Consider the following 24544-nt stretch of genomic DNA (forward strand, 5'->3'; position numbering starts at 1 on the left):
AAACACGACTTAATTAAGAAACAGTAACCAACGTGGATTTATGGGTAACTTCTAATAAAAAGGAACCGCCCGTAAATCTATCTTAATTAATTCTGTGCTACACTCATTTAGAACTTGGATAATTTATTTTCATAAGTTCTCATCGCATTTGAGGAAACAAAAAAAAAATCCTGCTGACTAGTGTATTTGGATCTTGCATTTGTAATAAAGAGGCTCTATATTAATAGGCAGTCGCTCCCCAGAGAGAGGGTGTGTGTATATTCTCTCTGATATGAAACAGCTTTGATTAAAAGTGAATGAGGCGCTGCGCTCACATAAAAGCAAAAGCCTGGAATCCTTCCCAGTGATCTATAGAAAATGGATGTATATTTCCTAGCAACGTGAGCGCTGGTCCCTAAAGAATGTGTTGATTGCCAGGCCTCTGCCATCCTGTATCAGCCTGAGCCCAGGCAGTTAACCCCACCCCCAGACTCGACATACCTCTACCCAGCAGACCCTGCACTCCACAAGAAAGCCCTACGCATGCAGAATGCAGGAATAATGGAGGTGAATAATCTCCCATTCCGGGAAACATTGTTTAAGTAAATGTGTTTTATTGGCCAACATGCCTGACCACACGACTGACTCATAATATCCAAAACAAAAGCCAGAGATTTGCCCAGTGCAAGTCCGTCACAACAGGGCTACAGGCTCACTCAGTGGAGTTGTTTTCTTTAGCGGAGCGGCTCTTTCTAAGCATCAGACAAAAGGTTAGGCGCGTGCTTTGCATAGCGTGGAGCTGCTGGTCCAAACATCGCTCTGCACTCCAGGACCCCGCAGTTTGAAGGTGTGTGAAGCGGCTTCTGGAGACTAACCTGTGTGACAGATTTCTCTGGTCCTCGGGTCTCGTTGTGGGCGCAGTACTCCGGCATCCACTGGACATGGTAGCGACTTACAGCGGGGTCTGAAACAAAGGGAGGAGGTCACATAACAACAAAGACATAACATAGTATCCAGATTGTCAGAGCAATAAAGACTAATCTTTGAATATATTCGCTCCTTTTATTAAACATAAAAGGAGCAGTGCTTTGAAAGCGTGTTTTATTGTATAGTTAATAGTGTCAAAGTCATATAAACACAAAATCTACTGACAACATTTTTTATATGCGATGACGTTTTATTTGATTCTTTCATAAAGGAAAATGGCAACTATTTATTGGTTTCATATTCTCAAATGTTATGATCTGCTGCTTTTTTTAGCTCGTAACAAATTGTGCATTTGATTAATCGCCATCAAAACAAGCTGCCTCTAGACGGGTATTTCTTTCTACGTTATAAAATCAAATGATCATATTCAAAATAACCCTTTAGCAAGACACTGATGTCTAATCTGCTCTCTAGTACTGAATGTATTTGCATAAAAGTTGAATTGCTTTAGACTAAAGCATCGAATGATTACGATGGTCAAATAAAAGCCAAGTAAAACTATAACATATTGTGGGAATAAAGTATAGCGTAGTCTTACATATCCTGAAGAGCGTAATTTACATAATTTACATAACTATGGTAATGTACAGTTGCGTTATGTAACTGCACCCACTGTACATTCATTTGGATATCAAAAGTCAATCCGACAGGCTGAGCTGATTAACTGATGAGTATCTCACATATTACAACTCTCCCTTTCTGAGATCTGATATCACTCTTTCCATTATTGATCATCACGATAAAATAACTTCCTTCTCTAACCCTGCATTAGTTTATTAACATGAGTTTTCTGTTTCCTTAACCTTCCCTTTTGTTCCCTGAAAGGCTCAGTTCTCAATCCAAACGTTCCTGCTTCTCCTTAAATGTTTCTCCTTCTCATTAGTTGAGTATCAGCCTTGGTCATGCCGGGACACTGCAGTCCCGTTTTGCTTCATTACTGTACAGTAGCTCCTCGTGAGCTCAGTGGCAGTGTTCATCGGCCTCATCTTGTGTTACTAGATTTATTTTTCATTCAACTGTGTCGCTTGGATATGTGAAATACTTCTCCGATTAATAATTGAGTTATGTGATGTTCGCCCCTCGGCGGGGGCCTGGGTTGTGGAGGGGGAGATAAAAGGGGGCCTTTGAAGGCTTAGACACAGATCTGGCACTTGGAGCCCCTGAGCTCTTTGGATGCAGAAGAGAGGAATTACAGGGAACCGGGAAATCGGGGGAAAAAATAAACAAGATATGCTTAGCCCGCTTTGACAGAGAGGGATGTGGTATGTAAAACAAGAAATGGGACATGGAAATCAGGTAGGGAACAGAACCTCAGCAGTGTTCGATAAATCATGTCTGGAAGCGAGCCTCAGAAGTGCCGCCACTGCTGGACTGCTGTCTATTGTCTGGGTGTTGGGCAGACAGTGATAAATTATCTGAGCCGGTGTACAGTAAGGTTCACTTTCACTGCTGGAGAAAGCCCAGAGGCCGGGCTGCTTTGGATCACAGAGACAATGAGTGAAGGTTTAATCACGGTTCAGTTAACCTGTCCCTTCTTTCTGTCACCGAAACCAGATGTCCAGAGACTACAACTCTCCAGGCCATCTGTACGTCCGCGTGTTTACAGTAGTGGAACACAGGTTGTCAGAGTCAAAGCCAGGGTCATACCTCAGACTAATGAGGGGCAGTGACACACACACACACACACACTGCACTGCAAACAACACACAGAAAAAAGAAGCTGGACTAGGATTAGCACTGCACTGCAACACTGTGATTCCCAAGCCACGCTTGATCCCTGTCAGCATCACTCAGCCCTCTGAGTCCAAGCCAAGCTCGCTAACAGCTCTGGGCCAACTATATCTTCTCCCTCTCTGATTCAGCAGTTGGTGTCTCACCAGGCCTCTGCTCCACCAGGGTTTGCATTCTTGACTCTCAGATGTGGAGTTTGGCTTAGGCGATGACATATATTAGTAACATAACATAGACCAGTGAATGGGACTTGACAGGTTACCCTGAGAGCATGGCTTTCAAGGTTTCCATATTTCCACTCTGGTATTAACAGAAGGGCTGGGGAATGGCCGCCGCTGGGACAGGCATTCCTATAGGCTTTAACCCCTTGCGGAGCTGCATCCCACGACCGTTTCTATTCTCCATGACATCAGGTCTTGTAAAACAAAACGGAGCGCTCCAGCACTAATGCGAGGCTGAGGATCTATTAAATACAGCTGTCCATAAATCCCATTGCACCGCTCTGGCTCTGTGTGTTTATTGTTCTTTACTAAACGGTGGATCAGCTCTACCAGTCCGTGGGCAGGTTCACACCACTTTGCCCTGCATTCACATTACTGAGCTCTCACAATGACACATTGTTTCACTTATTCCATTTTATACCACTTTTTTTTTTTTAAAAGGAATCTTGAGTAACTGAGAATCAGTCATAACACTTTATTATGGTTTACATGAGTCATAGTGATTGATGGGGATGATGGGGATGATGGGGTGCTAATTAGATTCTAACAAAGCTGTAAATCAGTGCAGTGGAGTACGTACCTCCCCGGTTTTTCCAGTAGACACGAACCTGCAGCTGGCCATCCTGGTAGAAGGGCGTACCGACCTCGAGAGGGCCAGAGGGGCGTTTGGCCAAGGTCGAACCGAGAGGGGATATCTCCTCCTTCTTTGACTTGATCACTGATTTTACTGGGAAGAGAAAGTAGAAATGTTGGCTGCTGTAGCTAAGACAGTGACTATTGTTGAGGCAGACTCTCCAGCATGGTAACAGACAAATCCCTTTGTAATATAACAGCCGTTACAGCACCTTCTTTATGGATTAATGTGGCGTCACTCGATGGGCACACATAGTTCTGCATAACACTGCCAAGGTTAGAGGTTCAGTTCCCCCTAGGCCACACATGCTCAAAATGCACACCCGCATAGTGCTGAGGTTTGGTCTGCTAAACACGCAGGAGCTTCAAATGAATGCAGATGTGCTGTAAGCACACCTTGGCCATTCCTGCTTTTTGCAATTCGCATTATGATTGTTTGCCTGCAGAAAGTTTCGCAGAGCCAGATCTATCTCCACACTTTGTTTTATTGCAGAGCCAGCACTGAGGCCTGGAGACTCTCAGTAATTTAGAAAATTGGAATCGTCAATAAAACAAACAAACAAAAAGCAAAGTGGATTCTTCTTGATTGGTTAATCCAATCTTTTATTTGCAAACACAAGCACTCGGGTCCTTCCAGGTTTATATTTGTATTTCAGACACTGCATGTTTCTCTAAATTGCACCTACTCATGATTTGGTTCTTACCGATTTTGGTCCAACCCTTGTAAAAAACAACGTTGCTTTTGCTAAAAGCACAAACTACAGGTGAGGATGGTGGCATTTGGTATAATTATGGCAGGGGGTAGGTCATACATTGGACAATCCTGAGAGGGACATGGGTTTCTGTCACATATGTTTTCAATTTCAAAGATCCATCCAGAAGCTGTCTATTTACATTTCCTTCAAAAGTCTCATAATATCATTTTAGTGGTAGAGCTAAATTAGATGAACAGCAATGTCATAAGTGTTCATTTAGTTTGGAGTATGAATATCTCTCCAAAATCTCTTGGTAATCTCTCCAATCGTCTGACAGTTCATCAAGACAGGAAATTAGCACCAATGTGTACCTGAGTCATTATTCTGGGAGGTGCTGAAGTGGAGGGAAGCCTTGGAGCCCTTCAGGCGCACCTGTCCCCAGTACGTGATGGCCTGCAGCTCTACAGTGTAGCTGCTGTTCTGCTGCAGTCCCTCTAGATCTACCCAGCTCTGAGCCTGCGAAAACAGAAAACACTTGTATGTTAGCACACTGACACCTGAGGCTCCTTTCAAAGCCCTGTCACTGTCCCGGTCCTCGCTCAGCCTGGGCCCACCCGGGCCTGTGGGAAAGCCCTATTTATTAAGAACACATGTGGAGCAGAGGAAGGTATCGTGGCGAGGAGATAGCCTTCAGGACTTTGTGAGGGAGCCGTGTTATCAGAGCCTCCCAGGGCTTCCTCACAGTGTTTGACTCGCAGCATTCCACCATCAGCGTGAGCTTCATGAATTCTTGTTATTGACTGTGCGTGTTTTGACATTCCTCTGCCAGCAGGCTGCTTTTAAAGCCCTGAGGTGCCAAAGTGGAAACCAGTAGTACATGTGTCAATGGGTGTCTGGTATCTCCCACCTCTATCTCCTCTGTGCCACATCTGCTACGCATTTCATACACTAATTTAGAAGAAGACTCACTATAGAGGTGTGTGTGTTGACTGTCTAGACATTCTGTCTATCTGCTCGAGTCTGTAATGAAATGTCACAGATACTGAGCCACAGGTATCAGGTCACATGGTACTGGATGTGGTGTGCAAAGGACTCACAACATGTTGATTTATCTCTAAGGTCAACTTATGTGCTTAGAGACCCTTTTTTTCAATTTGTGGCAGTATCACCAACATTTGCTTATGGAATTATGACATTTTTATCGAGAAGCAAGAACAATTTTGTAATACTTTCAAAATATTTCTGTGTGGCTTTCTGAGTTGTCCAAGCCAGGAAGTTTTATTATGTAAGCTCTTAACTTGGCTGTTTGTTTAAGCTTTTCTAACAAAATTGGTTTTGTCTTGTTGACATACGAGACAAATGGCCGTGAAAGCTTTTCATTCTGGATGGACCAAATAGTTGAGAATGTTCCAGTATGCAAACTAAATTGTTTCAACGCATTAACAGTAGGACATCAATAGTATTTTCATTTTAAAATGATATTCTCCTTATTAGAGGATGTTTCATGTCCTGTTTTACTGAGTTTCCCCCACAGTTTTAACATACTGTAGGAATTATTGTAAAACATAATAATAGGGTAGTAAGTGTGAGTATCCTTATATACCAAAGGGACCTTGAAACTACTGAGATAAAAGATCAAAATAAGACAAATAAATAAATCAAGCCGTGTTCCTCTCCAGAAATGAATAGCTGAATTACACAATCAAAAGCGTGGGTAGAAAGAGAGTGGGAGAAAAGCTTACAAAAAGCTCTAAAATACCAAAATCAGAAAAAGTGAATAATACAAATTGAGATATTAAAGAAACAGACTTTTGAGATTGAGATTTATCGCTATAAATACACCCATTCATCACAGTTAATGTGTTTTCTTTGAAAGCTTAACAGCCCATTTAACGGTTCTTTCATCAGTAAACATAAGGAATTAAAACAATGAAGAACACATTGCATCAATCTGTGTGTGATTGATAGCTTTGCACATCTATATAAATAACTTCCATTCCATGTTTATTCTTTCTTCCACTGCAGGCCTGCATGGACAATATTTACAGAGATGTGTTGAGGCCAGAGGAGAAGATGCTGAGATAATCCTGGAAAAGACCCTGTCGTCTTAGAGAGAAGAAAAGGGAGAAAAAGAACACATTGAGAAAGGCTGGGAAGATTACCCCGTTGGTGGTCTTTCTCCTCTTTTTCTTGGATGGCACTATCGACTTGGAGGGCACAGTCCAGCTCCAGAACACTTTGTAGTGATGTATGGGAATATCGGGCTCCTCTGGCAGGGTCCAGTTCAGACGGGCTGTCACCAGACCGTCCTCGCCCACCGTCACGTTGCTGACACGCAAACTGGCTGGCCTGGGAGGGGCGGACGGATCTAAAGCAACAACAAGAAAAAACAGTCAGCGCCAACAGATTTCAGTACAGCTGTAGACATTTAGAGCAGAGGACGAAGAGGGCCTCTTATTCTTGTATGTTACAAATCTTGAGCCAAGTATCATTTGAGGTTCTAATTCATTTCAGGCCAAGACACCTTTCACTACTTGTGGATCAGCATAGCAGTGAAGGAGGGGGACTGGTATAACACTGTGTAAGGTCATTAGTCCTCCGCTGACAATATGCCATCAGATGTTATGACAGGTGTCATGTCACATCCATGACGGCGTTCAGCAGGACGGGGAGCGCAAGTCAGGGGTTAAGAAACACATGCTGCTCTACACTGAGCATTCCTGTAGCTGATGTGTGTGTGAGTGTAAAGCTGGTTCTGAACATCATGTGTATGCACTGTGACCCAGCTGATGTCAGGAGGAGAAGCGAGGCCACATGCCAGACCAGAGAAAATCCCCCCGTAATGAGATAATGATTCACGCCACAGCCCTGTTCCTCTCCCACCTGAAACACATGTAATCCACTCCAAAAACACCATCGGACACATCGGTTCACTCTACCAGCTAATGTCGGCTGCATAAGATGAATAAGCAGTCAGTTCTTACAAATTGCCCTAACAAAGTATGGTAGTGCAAAATTGCAATCAGATGATATGGCCGTGCTATAAAAATAACAATGGCATGACAGAATGGCCAGGAGCTCATCAACCCCATGACAGCTCCCATCGATCTATCAGCGTGTTGGCACTGATTGGCCCGATTGAAGATCGGTTTCCATCCCTGCAGCAAATCTTATTCCCACCTGGTGTCTGGATCTGTCTGACAGCCACCCAGAACGCTCCGGGGAGCAAATGTATGACGAAGGATTGACAGGGCAGGTCAACACACACGCCACCAAAACACACTAATACTTTTTGTAATTGGCACAGGTTTTCAGAATTTGGCAGAACATGGACGTACTCGGGATGTCTGCAGTGTTTCGCTGCTAAACATCGTTAAATCTATTATTGATTAAGTGACAAGTTTGATAAAGAATGTGCACGGTACGTTAGACTGCGTGTTGAATACATGCAAGTGATGCAGACACTTGTTTACATGGCAGACAATGAACTCTGCATAGGGCTTATCTGGCAGGCACATGTCTCTGCCTCTGCATGTCAAACACACAAGTGTATTTAATTTGGATTAGATTAAATCTTAACACATTATATTTTAAAGCTGTAATCCCTGGGAACCACATAACAATTGGCCATTGCTTTAACAAATGCCATCTGCAGCACAACACTGCGATTTAGTGTCATTAAACCCGGAAAGTGCAGGGTACAGGAGCAGAGCAGCCGCACAGGAAGCCATCAGAGCTTGTCTGTGGCAAAGATCTGAAGTGCATCTAGGTTACGTCAAAGCCTCTAGGAGCAAGACAACACTTGCATTCATTTAAAACCTGCAATATCCTGAATGATACAGACATATTACAGTTTATATGACTGTAAAGAGGGAGGAAGCCCTCCTTTGAAATCATAAATGAAGATCTAGTTACGAGACAAGAAGAAAAGTGTTGTGCACCACAGACTCTCCTCATTACCAGCACTCTACCTGGCATCGGCATGCATTACCCTTTCCACGTAACTCGCTGTGTACATGTGTAAAAAGCTGTGGTGGGGGAACACTTATTTACAATTCAAATGTACAGGGTAAACTAACAAATATAAAGGTTTAATACCTGAATACAGTTTTAAATAAACATATCCAAACAGTGTGAACACCATCAGTGAAAAGTGGTCAATATATAATTGATTTGATCAAATTACAGTAAACATTAGTCTTGTGTCGCTGTATGAAGCCTTGGGGATCAACTTAGGACACTAAACATATTTATCTTTTAGTCCTCTTAAAAGATGCTATGTTCAAAGTAAAGATGAGATCAGATATTTTAAAGACAAACCAAATGCAGAATTTGCTTAAGTCGGTGATAAAGAAAGCATCACCACTTACTCCTAAGTGAGTGGTGGAGTTTGTATGTTCAGATAAGATCTCTTCTCAAAAGCTCCACCTGTTCCAAGGTCTTAACCATAACAAATGGAGGGCAGTGGGTGTCAAACAGGAACTTAAGGCCACACACACACACACATGCATAAATACACACACACACACACACACACACACACACACACACAGACCTCTGGAGGAGCGGAAGTGTTTGCTGGGTGCAGTGAAGCCGCGGGTCCCGTGGACATTGACTGCAGCAACTCTGAACTGGTACCATCTGCTGGCTCTGATGTCGGCCAGTTGGACGCGCTCCTCTGCAGTCTGAGGGACAGATGGGGGAGAGAAAACCACAGGGGTCAGGGTTCATGCGGGGTCACAGCCCCATGTGAGTTTGCTACCACATCAGTCATCAGTGTGTTTCTCTTTGCCAAACTTTCAAAGACACTGCGACTGAGGAATGTGCAACAGTGTGCAACAGTCTGTCAGCACGCTGCAGCACTTTCACAGCATGTGGCACGCTGGGACATGTCAAACTGACATCTCTTAGTGATATAAATCCCAAATGTGTGATGAAAAGAATCACTCCCATAACATCAATTGATGGGATATTAAGCGGAAAACCTTTTCATCTCACTGACAGGCTTCAATATTTTGAACGTATGGTATTCAGATCCCTACCTGTGCAACAGTCTGCCACTCGGTGGCATCGTCCTCGCTGGGGTGGATGCCATAATTCCAGCGGCGCTGCACCACATAGAGGACGGGCTCCACAGAAATGTTGAACTTGGAGGACCAGCGGATCTCCAGCTGACCTGACGGCTGCTCCAAAAACACCAGCTCTTTCCTCGGCTTGAGAGGAACTCCTAAAAGCACAAAGGAGAGAGATGATGGCGTGACAGGAGTTACTAACACCTCCACTGAGAGCACATTTGTAGGTGAACTTCAACAAGAAGTGTATTGTTTTCCCAGCAAAGATAAATGACTCCATCATACTTGGACAGCTACATATTTAAAGAAATGAGACATGATCTCACTGCAATAGATTTAATACAGGGTGCGGGTCGGCAGCAGCATGATCTTTCTACTGTAACAGGTTGTGACATTGCCTGGCCAGTGGCCACAGTGATTAAGAGTGTTTAAGAAACTTCTTAGTAATAACACACACTATTGGATATAGGTATTTCAGATGACAGGTTTAACGTCTGCCATTCCAGCAGACACAAGATACACCAGCGCAAACATACACACAGGCATGTAAAGTTCATTTGCATCATGGCCTTTTACACAAAGCCTATGTGGTCACATGCAATAAATTAGAGATTTATTAAGTGCAGGACTGGCCCAAGTGCTCAGCCAAGTCAGACGGAGTCTCTCAAGTACATGTATTGCAGCGGAGACATCGTGAGTTGTTGATTGCGCTTTGGGCACAGTGATAATGAGATGGAGATTGGAAAAGCAAGTTTGAAAATACAGGAGAATAATACATCCCGCAGTTCTCAATAAATCACCTAGCACTTCAGACCCTTAGGCTGTGGCTCTGTCTCTGCAGAGCGGCCCACCACTGCTCTGCATTTATAAACAGCATCAACATGCGCTCAAGTGTGTTGGTAAACAACATAATCAAGACTGTCCACAGAGCGCTCGGATCTACTTACATCACTATTCAGTCTTCATACGGGGCATGTAAATGTGATTGATTGGTGCGTATCAAAGACTGGAAGATAGAGGAGGTCCTTGAGCCGCATGCATATGGAGTTAGTACTTTGTTTTGTCCCGCTGATCACAGCTCGCTGCTCACTAACAGCTGGGGGTCATTGTGCTGTGGTTTCACAGTTCCACAGTCAAGTGTGTGTGTCTGTGTGTGCGCCAAAAAAAGTGTCACATTCCCTGCGCAACACTGAACACCAATGTAACCACAGCATTCCTACTTCTCCCTCTGTCTTAGCTCATCTTCCCACCAAATCACATAGGACACACACACACACACACACACACACACACACACACACACACACACACACACACACACACACACACACACACACACACACACACACACACACACACACACACACACACACACACACACACACACACACACACACACACACACACACACACACACACACACACACACACACACACACACACACACACACACACACACACACACACACACACACACACACACACACACACACACACACACACACACACACACACACACACACACACACACACACACACACACACACACACACACACACACACACACACACACACACACACACACACACACACACACACAACCTCTCTCTTCCACAATAGGTGGGAGGGCAACAAATGTACTTTCTCTCTCCCTTTGCTCTTTCCAAAGATAACTTTTGGTCAGGTCTGGTCCAAGAACCATACACCGTTCATTGTTCAAGTGCTGCATGCTTCCTCCAAACTGTGATGTAACTGCCGCTGAAGCAAGAGCACAGCCTCCATTCATGTCTTAATCATGCCGGTAATTACACTCCAGCAATATAATTCTCAATACTCACGCACATACTGTCATAATGACTGCTCCAATTACAGGGGTTGAAGAAAAGACTACAAATACTGTGTGTAGCACGAGGACATAGCTCACATAAAGTGAGGATGGCAGATGGGGCGATGGACTCACTGACTTGCTGTGACAGTGTGGAGATAACTCTTGCTGAATTCAATTTCTTTTACCAGCCATCAAGCTTTCTTTGCCAGCTTCACAGAATAGTGTAAAACTATGTGCCGTTTCGACACACTTGGAGTTCATCAGATAGGGTGCTATTTTTCGCGAGAAAAACATAAACATGAAAGAAAAAGAGTCGTGTTAACAGAGACACATCAAATACTTATCTGACTACATTACAAGGCAGTGGATGAGATTGAAGCATCAGGCTGAGTTGATAGTACAAAAATAGAAGAAATAGAAATTAGAAGCTTTGTTACTCAGCACAGTGGGGGTCCAGTCCTGAACATTGACATTTCTCTTCATCATACACGTGTGGTGGGCACACACACACACATCTGAGAGTGATCTCGGTGGGGGAAACGCTTCATTTCTCCTCGCTTGTGTTTGCTAATGGCTTCCAGCATCACAACTCATCATGGCTAAGACCACACACACACACACACACACACACACACACACACACACACACACACACACACACACACACACACACACACACACACACACACACACACACACACACACACACACACACACACACACACACACACACACACACACACACACACACACACACACAAAATGCTCAGTGTAATTCAGTGTAAATGCAGCGCTGACGGCGACCCATCATGAGCTCAGTGTTCGACTAAAAATCTGCGTGCAGGCTGCTTGATTTGAAGGTCTCGCAGTGTGATGAATGCTTTTCATTGTCCGGGTCACTGTATTGAAATGTTCAAGGTTACGCCTGCTTTCATCTTTTCCCCGAATAACGTGCTGTTCCCCTTTTAAACATAACATCCACCATGAATCCCTCGGGACTTTATCAAATCGAATATAAATACTAGCATGCTCTTCTGTGTGCATCAGCTCAACATCGCATGATCTCGCCTCTCTCAACTTCACACAGTAAAACTTGCTTACACAGACTGCAGTGTGATTCAAAGCATACACAGTCGATTACAGCTCTGGTTCAAAGCTTGATTTAGACCCACCTTCCACTGCTCTTGCTTCAACATCTCCTCAACTTTGTTATGGCCTCAGGCTGCCAGCAATTGTGTGCTGAAAATGTATAAAATGTAGTTCCAGCTTCCATCTCCAAGTTCAGAGGCTCTTGGTTTGCTCGCATAACAACTCTGCACCCTCAGAACATCAGGCCGCCTTGGGCAGCGCTATTAAACTGTTTCAGTAGAGCAAAGACTCTTGGGTACAGCTGTGTCTGTGAAACCCTCGAGCTTATGCAGCAAACCCAAGGCTGAAGATGCTTTCCAATTTACTACAGGAATGGAATGAAGGATTTGTGGGCGAGGAGCAACACAAAAAGATGAAATAAAGATTTATGATTCGAAACAAGTTGTCAAAAATTGTTCACATTAAATCAGCAATTTGTGTCATTGAGATTGGAAATTAATGTTTGGCAGAAAGGGATTAATTGGTTCAACACTGTTTGTGAAGGATTAATGATTAATGACTAAATGAAGAGATGAGTTGCTGACTGCACGGACAATTAAGCAACTTTATTAGTGCACGCAGTCTAACGTTAAGTCATTGAGTGCATCCTAGTCTGTCAACTTGTCACACTCCCTTATTCTTATAGCTACGTCACAGAATCAGCCCCTGCAAAAACAGGGCTGGAGTACAGCAAATGGAGCGAAATGAGGCATGGCTAAAATGCAGGATCTGTTTGGTATTTGAAAAAAAAAAACTTCACCGACATGTTTTATATAGGTATGGCCCTACAATATATTGTTGAAATATAGCATGATAGGTCCACTTTAAGTTGGTATTAACTTAAAAGATATATCAATGTTGAGTTGTATGCAAAACTTGTTATCAAACAGTTGCTTTTAACAGTAACAGAGCAACATTAAAATTCATAAATCACTCTTTTTAGCTTAAAAAAAACGATTCATCAGCTTGTCGCTAAGGGGAGCTGCATTTCCAGGCGCTAATTATGTGTAGATTTGTCACCATGAGCAACCTCTCTAATGATGTCCCCATATTTCTATTTGTTAAATGAATATTATAAAAAGAAGATTGATGATAGCCCAGGACTTGCATCCTAAGCACTATAACTTTAAAGAAAATTCTATTTATTGTAATGCAATGTGGAGTTTTGACCTTCAGAATTACCTTTGTAGAGGTTCTTCGGCAGCTGGCAGGTGTGACCACAGCCGTTGGAGCAGCACTTTTTCACGGCTGAACACTCTCCATCTTCCTCACAGCTCTCCACGCAGGCTGCTGCGAAACCGCTGGCCTTCTCGGGGGCAGGACAGTCACCTTGTTTCCCTCCCTCTACTGACTTTAGGAACTCACAGCTCGTCAGACACTCGTAGTGCTTCTTGGGAAAGAGCGGCTGAGGAGTGGGGGAGGGATGAGGAGGAGGAAAAGGAAAATATACGTCAGATTCCTTTTTAATTCCAACCTGGCTGTAAACAGGCAGCTGTGAACTAACAGGGATTGCCCTGTTTACTTTTCAGATTATGACTCACTGTAGCGGTGGGTACATTTACTTTGATTCACAGAATGTCATTACAGAGAGTTACTTCACACACCTCTCACACTTTCCTCTTATTGCATTTTCCCACTAAGTATGAAAAGCTCAAACACTTGAGTCTGAGGCGACGACAGTAGTTGTTGTGGTAGTGACAAACCTCGCATAAATCCTGGCATTGGTTTTCCTTCAGGTCCCAGGATTCCTTGCAGGGCTCCAGGCACTGAAAATGAGAGAATGGTGTCAGTTCTTCAAAGAGCCAGCCACATCAAAGTGCCAATGCTGCGGAGATGCTTTCTGTGCTTGAGCGCCTCACTCAGCCACTTCCCCGCACGTTCACAACAACCAGTCACACCTCTTTTTGTTACAGAAGCCTGGCAGACCTTCAAAGCGCATAAACAATCTTCTACAAAAGCAAGCATTAGGTAAAGTGGGGGGAGTCCATTATGAGACAGGCACACCCTAACTGTGTATAGACATTTTCTGATGCTTGGATCTAGGGTGCCCAAGCAGATTCTTTCTTAAATGCTATTAGCCTCCCATACTGTCTACGCCTCATTCTCGTCCCCCCACTTATCATGCCTGTGTCTGAGCCTTATACACTCTGGCACTCTGGTACCCAACTTTGTTTCTTTTGCCACGCTGAACGAAGAGTGCTTAATAAATGGTACACTTGGTTTAATGTTCTTGGGATTCCCTTTTCAACACGTGGAACACATTTACTGAATGGTTGGCATAGGCATGGGATAAAAGAAAAACCTCAGCGAGAGTGCAGCTCAAAGTCATTTTGCCAAACATAATGGGATGATAAACTTTCAAATGAAAGTTTACCAATCTAGTCATACTTCTTTTGCTTTAAATACTATGACCGACCCTGGATGAATCAACTTCAATAAAAGCAAGAGGAATGTCCAATAGAATCGGGCAGATGCTGCTGCAGGAAAGGGAATACGTTCAGACGGGACAGAGAGAAGCGAGAGTTTTATATGCTCCCGTTGCTCGCCACGGACAGCTGGTGTGAAAGAGAAGAGCAGGCTCAGTAAAACAGTCAAACAACAGCCAGGCTGCTTCTATGCTGCACTGGGAGCAGCCCAAACCACACCAACTAGAGACCTGCCAAAGTCACTCATTCAACTCCATTTAAAATGTATACTCCTGCCCCCGCTACAGTAATAAGACAGGGCACAGAGTTTTTCAACACATTCACCTCCATTCTATGTTGGTAAATGGGAGATGGAGATATTGCACAGAAGATATGGAGATCTGCCATCAGCAGATGTACACTTTTAGCCCAGTTTCCCTAAAAAGACAGTAAGTACTGTTATGTAAGGTACTGTACAGAGCAGTGGTTACATGAGGGCACCTACTGTAGAAAGTGTATTTTAAGTTGATTAAAAAAATTCACATTGCAGGCAGGGGGCACAGTTTTATTTATGACTCTTTAATTCACTCATTAGCCAACTCTGTCATTATTATGCCTTTGCCAGTGCAAAGTTTATTTGCTTTTTATGGAGTGCGGTGGACAAGCGCATGATGAAACATAAACCTTGCTTCTGGAGGAACATGGTGCAATCAGGGAACACGCACACGTCTGCCAGCGCTCAATCACACTCACCCAAACGAGAAGCCCTGTGTGGACGGTTTGTTAAGTGTTGAGCAGCCAGCTCCAGAGGGCGGAGGAGGCAGGGAGGGAAGGTATTTTCTTAATTACTTTATATAGCCATAAAGACATCCATGATGATATAAAGCCTATAGTACTGCCAGAAGGATTATTGAACATCTTGGAGGGAGAGCGCATAGAGGAGCTCCAAAAGAAACTAATGTGGTTCCTACAAAGCTGATTGGGTGAAACCACTGCAACACCTCAGAGATTTAAGATGACTTACGAGCTTGAGCGCACTGTCCAAGTTATGTCTCACTCTCCAGAGAGTCCATCGATGCAGTTTTATCATCATCTGCTATTAATATTATGGTGACCTTATATCATTAATTCTGTTTTCAATTGTGTCCTCTGAGGGTAGAGGCGAAGACGCGCAGTAGCAGCAGCCTCAGCATCCCAGCCTCACACAGGCACCAGGAACAATGAGTTGTTGAGGCCATAACTGCGTGCCGCACCAGTGTCTAAAGGACATTCTGCCAGGAGACGCACATGTTAAAGCCCCCAAATCCCTCCTACAAATCACTGAACATACACTCATAAGCCAGGGGATCAAGCTCATTTTACTCATTGAAAGATCTTGTGTGCACAGACTGAATGCATTCCATGGGCTTTTCATGTGGATGAATCTTTTTGTGGTTCACCACAATCACAACTATACAAGTGAAAATAGAATCATCGTTACTTCGAGATGCTCAGGCTTACAGTGCCAAGAAGCATTAATTAACAGCACATTGCGTACCAAGGATTTTGCATCACTTATCAGAAAGCTGGCTGTGTGTTTAGTGTTATATCTCACCCTAAGAGTTCCAGTTTTTTCCTTTTAACTCTTTGAGGGAATAGTAAGTAACAACAAATGCTGAATTCTGAGAGGAAGTTATATTCAAAATTATACTATTATGGCAGTTATTTTTGCTGAATGAATCGGAAATGGTACTCTTCTAAAAAGATAAGCATTTGTGTCGAGGCACTGAGAGCTCCTTGCAGGTGTGCTGAAAACTGACAATCTGTCAGCAATCCTACCCAGCCACACCCACAACCTGACATTTAAGGAGGGAAGAGGAGGAACGACGACAGATGTCTTGCCAAAGCAAATAGGACAGCTGTATATAATTACAAAGGTGCTCTCATCAATCAAATGCCTGAATCCTATTTACAGTTTGGTGCTCCATCTAAAACCATAGAACTGATGCCGCCAAAAGCATGCTTGGGAGAGTGCCATCAAAGATTTTTTTTGATGGGTGGGGGGAACCACCTTCACCTGATCACATACAAATACACACCCTTATTGCCCTGAAAACTTCACTCCTGTTTTTACATGCTGAAAAAAGCAATACCGCTAAATTGAAACAAATTACAACAAACCAATATATGCTTTATCACTTCCAAACCTAATTTAAAGCTTTATTAATGTATGAATGGCACATGACACTGACACTTTTTTATTAATGAGATCTCATATCTGTGGTCCAGCTGTCAGTAATACTGAGTATAGAAGCTTGGAGCCTTTCAAACATCTACACAGATACGCCGTTGATAGCTATGCTAGTGTTTGACTTCTGAGATCTAATCTTGAAAAACACTCCATGGAGTTGGAGTAGGAGACATAATTGAGCTGGACAAAGTGTATCTGCTGGGTATGGATGCCAACGTCTGGGTCTCCCTGAAGCAAATCTCTCCAGCTGGCAACACGGCTACCATCTGTTTGAGTAGCGTAAGGAATGCATGTAGTCATCCAATGTGATGTTAACATATTTCTGTACAAATTTCACCTAAAAAGACACAAATTTACTCTGGGATGTAAACAAGGGCATGGGCTTGTTTCTATGGACTTGCGCTGTTAGTCCTAACAAAAGCATTTGAGCGGCTGATTTCCCCTTTGTCCTCTTATATTCCCATCCAACAGTGACACATTCTGCATGGTTAAGTAGGAACATCCATAGCGCTCTTTCACTCCCCATTTCACGCTGTAATAAAACGCAGCAGTTGTTACTCTGGGGGACCCTGAAAGGCATTCTGTGGGGCCGATGAGAGAGTCAGGCTGAATGGCAGCCAATGCCACAGCCCATCTTCACTTTGTCATGGCTGGGACGAGGCGGAGGGGAGGTGGAGGGAGTGAAGAGGGGGGGAAATGGGGGAGGAGAGGGAAGTGAGAAAGATTGGGGGGGTCGGTTCTTGTGCATAGAAGTGCCTTTCTTCGTCATTGGAGCATGGTTATCTCCACCCATCATACAAATACTTACAGCCTCAAGTGAGTGACTGAAATAACAAACTATGAAAAAGTGCATATGGAAAATATGGTTTTAGTTAATGAAGCATGAACTGCTACCAGTCGAGATTGCCCCCAGCTTAACAATACACAGTGTATACAAAACAAAGATGGGTAATAATTCATACTGATGGAGATGACATTTAGCAATTTCGCCAGAGCATATTTGTACACTCATAGGGCGATGAGTGAGAGAGCTATGATTGTTCCTATTTTGTAAATAAGATCTAGCACACGCTAAACCACGCACCAGTACATGTGAGTTCCTGTGCGTTCCCTGAATCTAAAATATGGACTTCCCTTATCTCTGTGTGTTACCGAGCTAAACGTAATGTCTCCAGCACTGGTGGTCGGTGTGAAGCTCCAATGGTGTCAACAGATATTTACAAGGTGCCTTTGCAGCCCCTCGGGACGGAGCAGCTGTCTTCTTCACTGGGAGACTCAGATATGGAGGAATCTCTGTTGTTGATCACACACATTGTAAATCTCACCTCCAATCTCATTGAGTTATGGCTATTTTCTGCTGCCCCGGCGCTTTCCACACTCCCAGGGACCGGACTCAATTATTCCAGCAGCCCTCAGCCCTCTGCTCATATCTATCGACCCGTCCAGAAGCGAATCGCCGGGGTTCTGCTCTCCCCTCTATTGAAACAGGCACTTACTCCACATATTCACTCACTTCTCACTCCATTTCACTTTTATTTGGCCGCCGTCTCCATCATGAATTCCCCAGTTTCTTCTCGGCTCTTTTCTTATCTGCCTTTCATTCCATCTCACTCTTAGAGTGAGAAGTGAGAAGTATCTCTAATCCAGATACATTTTAAAACTAATCTTTTCTCTCTGTTTTGGCCTTCCATCTGCACTAACTAAGCAAGCGGGATCCTGCTCAGAAAAGGGATGTTTTCCAAAACTCTTTATGAGGTAGATACATTTGAAAACACCAGCCACACGTCGCAGCATGGTCAGAGAATGAGCTTTTTATCATGTGATATATCATTCACATGACTAATGCACTTTCACTTGCCAGAAATGTTATTGGGCCATGTTTGAGTTGCCTCCAACTTTTTCCAATCCTCATTTTCTGTGTGATTTCTAAGCCAGTAGCCAACTTCCCAATACAGGAGATGTCACTGACGCATGTGGTTTATGTATGTTGCAAGACAACAGCAAAAACCAATCAGAGTCTGCTGATAATGAGTAGAGACATTTTGGAGTCTGGTTTTGAGTTTACCATACCAACATGCCTTTGAAATGGTTTCAAAGAACCTTTTACTGAGGATGGCTGGGAGAATTTCATGCCCTTTTGAAGTGCCATTTACCTAACGCTGTCTATGCAGAACACACTGCATGTCTTACGGCCCGTCCACACTACAGCTTCAAAAAAAGCTTGGAGCTGGGCGTGTCTGAAGCTTGGGGATTTTATTCGAGCAACGCGACCAACAACCAATCACATGAATCTCCCGCCCCCGACATACAAAGCAAAAAACCCCGGGGATTTTATGCGAGCAATATATATATATATATATATATATATATATATATATATATATATATATATATAAACTCCCCAAACAGGCGAAAACCTACCAGTTTCCCCCACTGTCTCTGCCACCTCCCTCCATGACTGGTTATTCTGGTTTGTATCCCGGTAGGTGAAGAGGGTCTGGTCATACAAAACTGGGTGATTTGCTACGGCGATAATTAGTTTATCCTCCATCTTTTTTTGAAATATAGAAATGAACGGCGGGATATCTCTCCCAGCTTAGACGCGGTTTGATTGGCTACGGCTTGAGCTGTCAGATTTTCAAAAACGGGATTTGATTGGCTGGCGCTGGCTCCGGCACGGACCGCTATGCTACCCACAATTCAGTTCGTCGAAAAGCGAGGCAACGTGACATCACCCCATTCAAAGTGAATGGGCAGACGCGTTGGAAACCATTTTTGAAGCTGTCGAAGCTGTAGTGTGGACTGGCCGTAAGAGCTGCTTTTACAGTTAGCCTTGAACAGCACACAACCTTTATGGCAAAGTCTCTTTTTATACTGCACTTGTGTATTTATCAAATACAGAATGAAATAAAGATGTTCACAGGCGAGATAGAAAATGGAATATAGAAGGTAAAAAATGTGTCTGCCTTTTATAATTTATGAAGGATTAAGACGTTCGACATTGGAATTATAATGCACATGACTCCTCGCTCTTTGTCTGTCTGACATTTGTTCCTTTTCACATCCTCGTTAAGTGGAAAGCCATAAAGAGGAGCATTATCTCAATAGTTTGTATGCTTTCTCCTGTATTCTCATTCATGACACAGGCCCTTTTTAAGCAATCTTTTAGAATTCAAAATCAGCTTGCTTTCCATTTAAAAGTGGAGGTCTTTTTTGAAAGGCAAAAAAGAAGAAGCATGCCTAAAATCTCTAAATGTAGTTGCTTTTCAGATGATGCCCATGGAGACTATAATTATAGGTTAAGCAGACTGAAACATATTTCATCAAGTGCTGGAGCTGTGATCTGACTGACTGTGAAATCATAAGCTAGAAAGGCTTTTCAATAATCTCTTACGTGCCATTAAGTTCCAAAGGACTGTAAAAATATGGCGAGTAAATCAGGAAGATGATATCCCCGTCCTGAGCTGTTATGAAGTCTAGACACGCCATTTCCTCAACCTTGCACGACCGTGTTACATCCATGAGATATCGAGTATTTAATTTCGTGGCTGCTGTAAATCAGCATGTGTTGAGCAGACAGTGGAGTGGATAAAAAAGATTAACCTTGCTGACTTGAGATGGGAGACTGAAACTCAATATGCAGCAAGCTCACGTGGCTGCTGATACATATGAATTAAATATTTTCCAATGACCGCTGGGTTGCTTATCTTAATTCCACGTATTCCTTTAGTAAATGTCATGGGGCTGCTGGAAGGATTCCTAGTCAATGTTGATGTTTTATGTGCAACTTTACCTAACAGTAAAAGCAGTGTGTGTCAATGAAAGTGCGTCTTGAATATTCATTAAAAGCTTTGGTCGGATATTTCAGAGGGTGCAAGGATAAAATTATACCGCAGTGGTTGCTGTGGGGTTTCTATTCTTCAATTACATAATCATCTGCAAACTAACAGGAAACCCAAATGTCTCTGCTGTATTCAGAGCTAGAAAAGACCACAAAGTTGCATGATGCCTGTATGGGGTGCCAGGTATTCTACTATGAGTGTGGAGCAAATTGGTTGCCGTCTCCAGTGTCTCCCTAAGGGTGCAAGTGTCAAAATTGAATGGAAATCTGGCATTAGGTGCATTGGGTGTATGTCAACTCTGGATCTGTTTAGCACTTCTGTCATAGCTGGTCTTAGGATGCAGGATAACGCTGCCACTGGCCAGATCCTGCACTATCCAAACACATAAAATAAAGAAAAAGGTGAGGAGAAACAAAACATTTAATTTATATATTTATTGAGTTAATTTGTCTTTAGTTAAATCTGCTTGTTAAGTCAAGTTTTGCGCTGTGCCAACCTGAATACAGTTATGCAACTTTACAGCAACTTACTGACTACATTTGTTTTTATTAATAAGTAATGTAAGAATCAGGTATTACAACTATGCCAGTTTATTCACACCAATATTGATATGGATTTTAACACATTTTCCAAATCTTCAAGTGTTTTAAAGCCCTGAGACGGTCATATGCTGTGAACGATTCCAGCATCATAATTCCTTCATATTTACAACCAAGTCAACACTGTAGTATTCCAGCTCTACTTGGGGATGAGCTCAAATGTACACAGATCGCAACTTTCTGTTTTGTTTCTCAAAACTAGGCTCTGCGACGGTGAGTAACCTAGTAGGTGGTGTCGCAGACATTCTCTGAGCATCACTTTAATTATTAATTTAAATGCAGTTGAGGGTGCAGACAACAAAGAGCTGAAAAGGAATAGCTTGGCGGAAAGTGAGAAGGAAAAGAGGAGGAGCAGGAGGGGCAGTGCATGAATTATACATTTAGCCCACAATCAGAGGTGCCTGCCTTATTTATGAGCAAAAAAGCCCACACAGCTTAGCCAGAATTGTGCTTTGTCTGCTGTGGAATGCAATAGCAGTTCACTTAATACTTAATGACTCTGAAGTTTCACCCAGACACACACAGACCGATGCCCCCCTCCTCTATGAGGGCTCCTTCTCTTGCCATCTTATGTTGTTATGTGGCTCAGTGGCAGGAGTCAAACTTACAGTGGCTGTAACCAGAGCTTCAGCTATCACTACCTCTGAGCTCAGTTTACATGTCATGACAATTAGACTCAACAGGAAGCATCCATCATGTGAGGTCAGATTGGTGATAAAGGAGGCCTCTCGGTGACGTGGCATGGGAAAGCCAAACCCTTTCCGTAGTTCTCAGAAGACCCATGTCAGATCTGCCCCAACACATGATTTACTGTATTTGCTCCCACACCACCACACTGACTAATGTTATGATGACAGATGCTAGGAGTGGAGTTGAAAATGCGATCATATGATAAAACACTTCCTCATTGCCAGAGCCATTTATTTTAACCGTCTATAGAGTTCATTTACAGCAACGATAATGATGAAGAGAATGAAAAATACATTTCTGTCATTGCAGATTGAGGAGACAGTAAACAACATGAAAGGATGTCAGTGACCACTCAAGCCGTCTCAATCCCCTCCCCATCTTAAATGAACTGAGACTTCTCTCGATATAGGCCAACAACATGTAAAACAAAACACGCCTTTGAGGGGAGTAAAGCCGTCCCATAATCCCGTGCTGCAGTCACATTCCACCACTATCTCCACTTGTTTATTTGGGTCTCTGCAACACTTGAAATTCCCTAATCCCACTTGCCCTCTCCAGCCTCCACTAACAGCCCCTCACACCAGCGCAGACTGATAAACAATGTGCCGGCCAACAACAGTGATATAAGGCTTTCTATTTCTCGGATGTGATGATTGATTTCTCTTTTATGAGCATTTCAAAAGCTAAGAACAAAGACTGTTCAAAAAGAGGGTAAACCTGGGTGGGAAGACTTTTGGAAACAAATTGAAAACAAACAAAAGAACCAATGAAGGCGTTTTTTCCATTGATGATCTGGAAATCTGAAGTAAAAATCACTCTGCTGAAGGAGTCGTGTCCAGGGTAAAGGTAAAGAGAGCTGTCGATCATCATCTCTTGACACACATTCTTGTTTTTAATCGTCCTGAAACTGTCACAAACAATCTATGGGATTTATCTGCAGGACACAGCAGATCTGTCTGGAGCTGGAATAAATTGATAAGCCCCCATCCACTAAGTACATCAGCTTTAAGATTCTTACATTTTAATCTTCTGTCCGTCAATGTGACCATTGCCATGATTAGTTCTGTAACTATATATTAACAGAGACCATATATATCGCTGCGGATAATTTCTCGCTGTAGCACCTCTAAACATGTGATCTTTGGAGTTAAATGACAGCGAAGTCAACATGAAAGTTATATTGTAATCTACGATATTTAGCCAATACATCCTCAGTAAGAGAAAAAACACTTAGATGACAGCAGATTGTCACACTGGTCATTACTTTTAAAAAGAGGATTTCACAGCCGCTTTGATTACATTAATCCTTCAAAAGGAATGAAATCCCGTCTGACAGGGAGAACATGTGAAATCAGGCTATCTGTGAGAGGTTGATTAACTCAGAAAATAAATGGCTACTATTTGAAAAGGCTCTGCGGGATCAATATAAACACAGGTTGGTGAGTGTAATTCTTCATGGAGGATTTCCTGGAGTGCTCATCACTCAGATGTTGAACAGGCAGTGTAGCAGAGAGCGGCTTTAGATGTGAGCTTTCACTGCTGAGGAAATACAAACTGCAGTTCCTCTGCCTCCTTGCCTCCTCGCCTCCTCTCCTGTGGCCACGTCTTTGGTTTTCTGCTGTGGGGGTTCATTCTCTGCCACCCACCATGTGAATAATGAGCTCCACAGATAGCAGCCAATGAAGCGACCCCCCCATTAGCCAATGAAACTTAACAACCATGTCCAGATCAGGTCCTTCCTGCTGGGACTGACCAGCCCTGCTTCACACTCCTCCGCCACCCACACACACTAACACTCACACTGCCTCAAACTAGATAAAACATAACAAAAAAAGGCCTCAGAGAAAGTACAGCGACAGCAGGATTTCCACAGCAGAAATCTTTTACATATACAGGGGGGCAACAAAGTATTTAGTCAGCCACCAATTGTGCAAGTTCTCCCACTTAAAAAGATGAGAGAGGCCTGTAATTTTCATCCTAGGTACACTTAAACTATGAGAGACAGAATGGGGGGAAATAATCCAGGAAATCACATTGTAGGATTTTTAATGAATTAATTGGTAAATTCCTCGGTAAAATAAGTATTTGGTCACCTACAAACAAACAAGATTTCTGGCTCTCACAGACCTGTAACTTCTTCTTTACGAGCCTCCTCTGTCCTCCACTCGTTAACTGTATTAATGGCACCTGTTTGAACTCGTTATCAGTATAAAAGACACCTGTCCACAACCTCAAACAGTCACACTCCAAACTCCACTATGGCCGAGACCAAAGAGCTGTCAAAGGACACCAGAAACAAAATAGTAGACCTGCACCAGGCTGGGAAGACTGAATCTGCAATAGGTAAGCAGCTTGGTGTGAAGAAATCAACTGTGGGAGAAATTATTAGAAAATGGAAGACATACAAGACCACTGAATCTCCCTCGATCTGGGGCTCCACGTAAGATCTCACCCCGTGGGGTCAAAATGATCACAAGAACGGTGAGCAAACATCCCAGAAGCAC

At 43.2% G+C, this 24544-nt stretch overlaps 1 protein-coding gene across 1 annotated transcript in view; it reads right to left on the bottom strand.

Moving 5' to 3' along the window:
* Positions 1-24544, bottom strand: part of LOC117466238 (anosmin-1) — a 39737-nt gene that overhangs the window by 4511 nt on the left and 10682 nt on the right. The window contains exons 3-10 of the mRNA XM_034109379.2: positions 13978-14040; positions 13457-13679; positions 9289-9473; positions 8802-8931; positions 6409-6614; positions 4618-4762; positions 3499-3645; positions 855-943 (exon numbers count right to left, since the gene is read on the bottom strand). Coding sequence (XP_033965270.1) covers positions 855-943; positions 3499-3645; positions 4618-4762; positions 6409-6614; positions 8802-8931; positions 9289-9473; positions 13457-13679; positions 13978-14040 — 1188 coding nt within the window. The remainder of the gene's footprint in view (positions 1-854; positions 944-3498; positions 3646-4617; positions 4763-6408; positions 6615-8801; positions 8932-9288; positions 9474-13456; positions 13680-13977; positions 14041-24544) is intronic.

This window comes from Pseudochaenichthys georgianus, chromosome 21 (genome assembly GCF_902827115.2).
Source record: "Pseudochaenichthys georgianus chromosome 21, fPseGeo1.2, whole genome shotgun sequence".
Lineage (NCBI taxonomy): Eukaryota > Metazoa > Chordata > Actinopteri > Perciformes > Channichthyidae > Pseudochaenichthys > Pseudochaenichthys georgianus.